At 44.6% G+C, this 8,000-nt stretch overlaps 1 protein-coding gene and 1 non-coding gene across 3 annotated transcripts; one reads left to right on the plus strand and one right to left on the minus strand.

Moving 5' to 3' along the window:
* Window positions 1-72, plus strand: trnap-agg (transfer RNA proline (anticodon AGG)). The gene has a single exon. It is a non-coding gene; the product is annotated as a tRNA-Pro (tRNA).
* A 1,444-nt stretch (window positions 73-1,516) lies between these two features.
* On the minus strand, window positions 1,517-7,751 carry LOC106599061 (two pore channel protein 2-like). Of its 2 annotated transcripts, XR_006757098.1 has the most exons (8): window positions 7,157-7,751; window positions 6,642-6,819; window positions 5,922-6,038; window positions 5,628-5,732; window positions 5,460-5,532; window positions 2,608-2,707; window positions 1,882-1,946; window positions 1,517-1,566 (listed from the first exon to the last, which is right to left on the minus strand). XR_006757098.1 is itself a non-coding variant. In XM_045688462.1 (7 exons), the coding sequence occupies exons 1-6, from the start codon at window positions 7,186-7,188 to the stop codon at window positions 2,619-2,621; spliced, it is 594 nt and encodes a 197-aa protein (XP_045544418.1). In that variant the 5' UTR covers window positions 7,189-7,751; the 3' UTR covers window positions 1,625-1,946; window positions 2,608-2,618. The 2 variants fall into 2 exon arrangements, 1 of the variants encoding a protein (XP_045544418.1); XM_045688462.1 differs by lacking the exon at window positions 1,517-1,566 and having other exon boundaries at window positions 1,625-1,946.
* Between the last annotated feature and the right edge of the window lie 249 nt (window positions 7,752-8,000).

Here is an 8,000-nt window from a genome sequence, read left to right on the forward strand (position 1 = left end):
GGCTCGTTGGTCTAGGGGTATGATTCTCGCTTAGGGTGCGAGAGGTCCCGGGTTCAAATCCCGGACGAGCCCTCCTTTTAAGTTGTCAAATGACTTACAGTATTAACAGGCCTACATAGAGATACTTTAGTGAATTTACACGACTATGCTTTGTACCCTCAATCAACAATATTACTGTGAATAAGTAGCCTGGAATCTTAACAGATAAGCTCTGTTTCAATATTGTTATGGTGAAACAAAGCATGTCAGTTAGGATTCCAGGCTAGTGTCGTGACTAAGAGCTGTTAGGATCAAGCAGAAACAAACATTTAAGTGAATTCATAAAATATTGTGACATAGTGAACACAGATGCAGACAACATTGGCCAGGGCCACAGCATTCCCCACTACAGTGACATAATGCTGACTAAACATATACTGAACCTTGCACAGGAACTTAGATCAGTACTCAGACAATATAGGACGCTACAGAGGAAAACAATGACTTCAATATCCTGTTCAATCTCCTTTCACAATAACTTTTCAGGTTTGCTTCTGTCCAAATGTTTGCTTCCGTTGCAAATGCAAGCACAAAGGCAAATGAAAAAAAAAGTCTTACTTTGGACATACCAAAAGTGCTCACAATTCAGAGGTGTGGCCATGTACATATATAACTTGATAAAACAACTTTTAACGCTATGTATTACAGTATGTTGTTTCAGGTAAGGCGGGAACCATCTCACCTTCATGATGGCATCTCTGTAATAACCTTTCATCTGAACTCTCCTCATCACCTTCAGGACTGTCTGGACCATAATACTCTCAACTTGAACACAGTCAATATTATTTTATACATACAGTAAGCGCTCCACCATTTTGCTGTTGTATATTAATAAAATAAACACGGTATCATCCTCAGAGAAGGTTGGTTCCTGGCTCTGACAGCGCAGCAGCTCAAAAGCTGCCTTGACGCCCAAACTCCTCCTCAGGATGGATGTCTGGATTGACATCTGCTAAATAAAGGGTTATCAATCAAATGTATTTATAAAGCCCTTCTTACATCAGCTGATGTCACAAAGTGCTGTACAGAAACTCAGCCTAAAACCCCAAACAGCAACCAATGCAGGTGTAGAAGCACAGTGGCTAGGAAAAACTCCCTAGAAAGGCCAGAACCTAGGAAGAAACCTAGAGAGGAACCAGGCTATGAGGGGTAGCCAGTCCTCTTCTGGCTGTGCAGGGTTGAGATAACAGAACATGGCCAAGATGTTCAAATGTTAATTGATGACCAGCAGGGTCAAATAATAATAATCACAGTGGTTGTCGAGGGTGCAACAGGTCAGCACCTCAGGAGTAAATGTCAGTTGGCTTTTCATAGCCGATCATTCAGAATATCTCAACCGCTCCTGCTGTCTCTAGAGAGTTGAAAACAGCAGGTCTGGGACAGGTAGCACATCTGGTGAACAGGTCAGGGTTCCATAGCCGCAGGCAGAACAGTTGATACAGAAGCAGCAGCACGGCCAGGTGGACAAGGGACAGCAAGGAGTCATCAGGCCAGGTAGTCCTGAGGCATGGTCCTAGGGCTCAGGTCCTCCAAGAGAGTGAAAGAAAGAGAGAAAAAGAGAATTAGAGAGCATTCTTAAATTCACACAGGACACGGGTAAGACAGGAGAAATACTCCAGATATAACAGACTGACCCTAGCCCCCCCAACACAAACTACTGCAGCATAAATAATGGAGGCTGAGACAGGAGGGGTCAGGAGACACTGACCCCTCCTGTTACCATGATCAATACTACTCACATACCTATGGAAAATTGGCTACCCACTGACAACACTCCCTACCCACTTACCTAAATATTTGTTAACTTTGTGAAGTACAGTCGACAACAAGCCAGTTACTCACCACTAAGTATCCTCTAAACTGGTTGTATATGATGGCAGTCAGCAGGTTCATCAGGATGTATGTTCCTACAATAGAGTGTTAACATGTAAAGTAAGCATTTATTGAACATACAGATTGAATCAATTCAAACAGTTTGAAATATATTTATATCTAAATAATATTGTAATCAACACAATGGCACAGAAACACATCAAACAAACTCAACAAATGTCACGCTTGTTGAAAAGAGTGGACCAAGGCGCAGCGTGCGTAGAGTTCCACATTATATTTAATAGTGACACAACAAAACAACAAAGACTATAACAAACGTGCAGACACAGAGCGCACAAAGCACTAACCAAAACAAAATCCTACAAAGCAGGTGGGAGAAAGGGCTTCCTAAATATGATCCCCAATTAGAGGCAACGATTACCAGCTGCCTCTAATTGGGAACCATACAAACCAGCAACATAGAAAATGAATGACTAGAACACCCCCCTAGTCACGCTCTGACCTAAACACCATAGAGAACCGAGGGCTCTCTATGGTCAGGGCGTGACACCAAATCCACTGAAGAGGATGAAGAAGACAGAGAAAACTCTGTTTAAAGTGTAAGCTGGCATCATCACATTAGAGCAGAGAAAAACATGCCATGTCTAAAATGAAAAGCTCATCCACTTTGACTTACAGCAGTGATAAATTAAAATCTACACTAGCATATGAAAAACTTGTTATGAATAAGCCTACCGTCAGGGTTGTTAGCAGTTGTGAGAAGAACCAAAAGAGACGTAAGAGACCGAGAGAGGTTTTTGAAATAGAACTCCCATTCCATGTTCTTCTCTGGGTTCTAGAACAAGACACATCAGAGCAGGTATCACATAAGAACAATAACTACTTGCTATGCAGACTATGCACTTTGATTAGAATGTTCTATGTGTTTTCACTGATCTGCCCTTCTTGGCAAGGTCTCCCTTGAGAAAGAGGTCTTCTAACCTCAATGGCACCTCCTGGTTAAATAAAGATGAAATAAAAAATTATCAAATATTCTCATGAAATAAATCTTCTGAAAATCCTCTGAAGGCCACTGGCCTTCAACTAAAATTAGCAGATAATTACAAAAAAGACCCAAGGGCCTACACGCTTAAAAAAAAAACATTATTGTGACGATCGTCGTAAGGATCGACCAAGGTGCAGCGTGGTAAGTGCTCATGATTAATAATTTATTATAACTCAGAACACTAAATCAAAACAACAAACAAAGGAAAACGGACGTCACGTTCTGCAGGCTTTACTGAGCTGTGCAAAAACAAGATCCCACAACTGAAAGAGGGAAAAAGGGATGCCTAAGTATGATTCCCAATCAGAGACAACGATAGAAGAAATAGAAAACATAGAATGCCCTCCCCATGTCACACCCTGACCTAACCAAACTAGAGGAAATAAAACGTCTCTCACAGGACATGGTGTGCCGCAAACCTGAACCTATAAGGGAGGGTCCGGGTGGGCATCTAACCATGGTGGCGGCTCCACCCGCTGATCCCTCCGCTTTTGTATTACCGGACTGTGGATCGTTTTCAGAGGAACCAGACTGGGGACCGTCGCCGGATGCTCCGGACCGGGGACCGTCGCCGGATGCTCCGGACCGGGGACCATCGCATCCGCCAGATGCTCCGGACCGGGGACCGTCGCATCCGCCAGATGCTCCGGACCGGGGACCGTCGCATCCGACAGATGCTCCGGACCGGGGACCGTCGCATCCGCCAGATGCTCCGGACCGGGGACCGTCGCATCCGACAGATGCTCCGGACCGGGGACTGTCGCCGGATGCTCCGGACCGGGGACCGTCGCATCCGACAGATGCTCCGGACCGGGGACCGTCGCCGGATGCTCCGGACCGGGGACCGTCGCTGCAGACTCCGTGCCACGGATCGTCACTACAGGCTCCGCGCCATAGATCATCACTGGAGTCTCCGGGCCATGGATCATCACCGGAGGCTTCGGGCCATGGATTATCACCGGAGGCTTCGTGCCATGGATTATCACCGAAGGCTCCGGGCCATGGATTATCACTGGAGGCATCGGGCCATGGATTATCACTGGAGGCTTCGGGCCATGGATTATCACTGGAGGCTTCGGGCCATGGATCATCACTGGAGGCTTCGGATCATGGATCATCACTGGAGGCTTCAGATCATGGATCATCACTGGAGGCTTCGGATCATGGATCATCACTGGAGGCTTCGGATCATGGATCATCACTGAAGGCTTCGGATCATGGATCATCACTGGAGGCATACATTTTTTACATTTACATTCTTACGTGGAGCTGGAATCGGTCTCACCGAACTGGGGAGACGCACTGGAGACCGGGTGCGCAGAGCAGGCACAGGGTATACTGGGCCGTGGAGGCACACTGGAGGTCTGGAGCTAAGGGCTGGCACAACCCATCCTGGCTGGATGGTTACATTAGCCCGGCAAATGCGGGGCGCTGGCACAGGACAAACTGGGCTGTGAAGGCGCACTGGCGACACAGTGCGTAGAACTGGCACAGTATATACTGGGCTGTGGAGACCCACTGGAGGTCTGGAGCATATGGCTGGCACAACCCGACCTGGCTGGATGCTCAGTTTAGCCCGGCAAGTGCGGGGCGCTGGCACAGGACGAACTGGGCTGTGAAGGCGTACTGGCGACACAGTGCGTAAAGCTGGCGCAGGATATCCTGGACAGAGGAGGCGCACTGGAGACCAGGAGCGCTGAGTCGGCACAATCCATCCTGGCTGAATGCCCCCTCTAGCACGGCAAATGCGGGGCACAGGCACAGATCGCACCGGGCTATGAATGCGCACTGGCGATATAGTGCGCATCACAGCATAACTCGGTGCCTGACTGGTCATCTGCTCCCTACGGTAAGCACGGGGAGTTGGCTCAGGTCTGAACCCTGATTTAGCCAATCTCTCCGTGTGCCCCCCCGCCAAAAAAAGTGTGGCTGCCTCTCGTGCTTGCCTCGTTGCCGTGCTAGTTCCTGATCTCGTTGCCGCTCTGCTCTCGCTGCCTCCACCTGTTCCCATGGGAGGCGATCCCATCCAGCCTGGATCCCCTCCCACGTCCAGGATCCCTTGCAGTCCAGGATGTCTTCCCAGGTCCATGTCTCCTGACCACGCTGTTTGGTTCTTTTGTGGTGGGATCTTCTGTGACGATCGTCGTAAGGAGGAGATCAAGGTGCAGCGTGGTAAGTGCTCATGATTAATAATTTATTATAACTCAGAACACTAAATCAAAACAAAAACAAAGGAACAAGAACGTCACGTTCTGCAGGCTTTACTGAGCTGTACAAAAACAAGATCCCACAACTGAAGGAAAGAAAAAAGGCTGCCTAAGTATGATTCCCAATCAGAGATAACGATAGACAGCTGCCTTTGATTAGGAACCATACTCTGCTAAACACAAAGTAATTGAAAACATAGAATGCCCACCCCATGTCACACCCTGACCTAACCAAACTAGAGGAAATAAAACGTCTCTCACACGTCAGGGCGTGACAATTATAGTAATGTTCACACTATCCAATCAATAAACAGGTACTGGGGATGTTACTGTACCTCTCCCTTTGTGAATAGCAGCATTCCAAACATGGTGAAGACACACAGGTGGAGAACCACTACTAAGATCAAACTGGAGAGAAGAAGAAAGCCCTATAGTCAGCCAAAATGAAGGACCTTATGCATTTCTGTATTCACTAATCATTTGACTCAATTCAATACCATTACCTTGTTATTTCTGGTATTGTTCTTTTGATGCATTTCAACGTCTTCTTCATCAATTATGAGTTGTGAAGAGGAAAATGGCCGAAGAAGTTTTCTGATTCTCATAGTCTACGACACAAATGATGCAAAACATATCAGGACAGAAGAATCAGATGACCTTTCTACTTCATGAAACAAGCTTACTAAGTGTTGTACACTCAATATACTGTAGAATAGAATAGAATATGATTACATGAAAAAGCATATCAAGGTCCCAGAGGAGAGATTATAAAGGGGTATACATGTGACTTTGCTTACGTCATCACAAGCCATGTTCAAGGTCAAGGTCCGGTCAGTGACAGACACTGAGATGACCACCATGTAGCCCACCAGCCATTTACACTTCAAAAACTCCTCATGACGTATCAGGAACCTCTACAAAAAGAGTAAGGGGGAATCCCTTCCAACAAATAGGCTACTGATCCTCACAGCAGTAAATTAAGATGTCATGTAGCCTATGATGTGCCTACTAATCTACACTCTTAGAAAAAAGGGTTCCAAAAGGGATCTTAGGCTGTCCCTATAGTAGAACCCTTTTTGGTGCCATGTAGAACTATTTTCGGTTCAAGGTAGAACCCTTTTCAGTCCCAGGTAGAACCCTTTTTGGTTCCATGAAGAACCATTTGGGGTTTCATGTGGAATCCTCTGTGGAAAGAGTTGTACATGGAATCTAAAAGGTTCTACCTGGAACCAAAATGGTTCTTCCTGGAACCAAAAATAGTTCTTCAGAGGGTTCTCCTATGGGGACAGTCGAAGAACCATTTTAGTTTTTTTCTAAGAGTGTATGAAATTGATTGAGAAATGTACTCAAAAGCTGCATAACCATGACATTACACATGATCAATAGATATCTGATGATAACGGAATAATATGTTATATTAATAGTATTTGTTTAATAGTATTAAGGTATTACAGAGTGTAGTAATAGTTTTATTTGGTGGTTCACTACATCAGAAGTAGATTTAGAGTGTATATTACCTTAACGATGAGGTGGAACGTGAATATGAGAAGGCAGATGATCTCGATGCCCTTGGTGAGGCCACATGGGGGTTCCCAGAGGGTGTGTTTAGAACACAGGCCAGAAGTCACAGACAGGGAGGAGGGCCTCGCAATGAAGGCCAGGGCCAGGATGACAAATATCACCACATTCAGGCCCCTGAGGGCACAGAAGAAAACTGTTATGGGTTATAACTAATATGAAACAAGAACAGTAGACATTTCATGTCCTGTACTGTAGGGCTGTAGATAGCCTACACTAGAAAGTAACATGACTAGAACACACTTTTCACCAAGCAGATTGTGTGTCCGGATCTATCCATTTTATAATGATTTACTCATTGTACTTACTTACTAAAGAAAGCATTAACTATTTTTACTGTCAATAAATAAAAAAAGTTAAGTAGATATGGTAAGAGCAGTAATCAAGAGAGAAACAGAGCTGCTATACATGAACAAATATATATATTTATTATTGACAGAGCCTGGAGTAGTACCATCTGTAAAGTCCTATTGATCTTGGGTCCATGTGATGGTTGATAGATCGATACTACTACTATAAGGAATGTAAACAAATGTACTACAAAAGTGTTGATAAACAAAGTAATGTACAGAAACTGTATTTAAAAAGCAGCTCATGGTGGAAAATAGCAAGTTATTCCTAAATGTACAGCATCTTCGTTGAGGACCACAGCCTGTTGAATGTACAGCTCCTCATCTGTTGGAAAGGGAAACATGGGGAGAACATGGGTTTAATTGAATGATAGGGTTACTAGGCATTTTGTTGTTCTGATAGTGCTGTACATGTAGTGTTGTGTCTCTCTTGTTGTTCTGATAGTGCTGTACATGACTGTCGGTGTGCTTCACTTCGGCGAGGCGCTAAACATTCGGACTAAGGCACTTCACTCTGAAAGAGTCATAGTGAAAGTGAACCTACCTCACCAGCAATGAAAACACAGTACCTAGAGAAAGATTCATAGTGAAAGTGAACTTTCCTCACCAGTAATGAATACACAGTAACTAGAGAAAGATTCATAGTGAAAGTGAACTTTCCTCACCAGTAATGAATACACAGTAACTAGAGAAAGATTCATAGTGAAAGTGAACTTACCTCAACAGTAATGAAAACACAGTAACTAGAGAAAGATTCATAGTGAAAGTGAACTTACCTCAACAGTAATGAAAACACAGTAACTAGAGAAAGATTCATAGTGAAAGTGAACTTACCTCACCAGCAATGAAAACACAGTACCTAGAGAAAGATTCATAGTGAAAGTGAACCTACCTCACCAGTAATGAAAACACAGTAACTATAGAAAGAGCCATAGTTAAAGTGAACAA

This window comes from Salmo salar, chromosome ssa10 (assembly GCF_905237065.1).
Source record: "Salmo salar chromosome ssa10, Ssal_v3.1, whole genome shotgun sequence".
NCBI lineage: Eukaryota > Metazoa > Chordata > Actinopteri > Salmoniformes > Salmonidae > Salmo > Salmo salar.

Bases quoted from the DNA above. Each gene is read 5' to 3' on its own strand.
- LOC106599061 (XM_045688462.1), bottom strand. From the start codon at position 7,188: ATGGACCCAAGATCAATAGGACTTTACAGATG. The intron at 5,533-5,627 runs GTAATGGTATTG...TCTTCTCTCCAG, and splicing joins ACAATACCAGAAATAACAAG to TTTGATCTTAGTAGTGGTTC. The intron at 2,708-5,459 runs GTACAGTAACAT...GTCTTGTTCTAG, and splicing joins TGCTATTCACAAAGGGAGAG to AACCCAGAGAAGAACATGGA.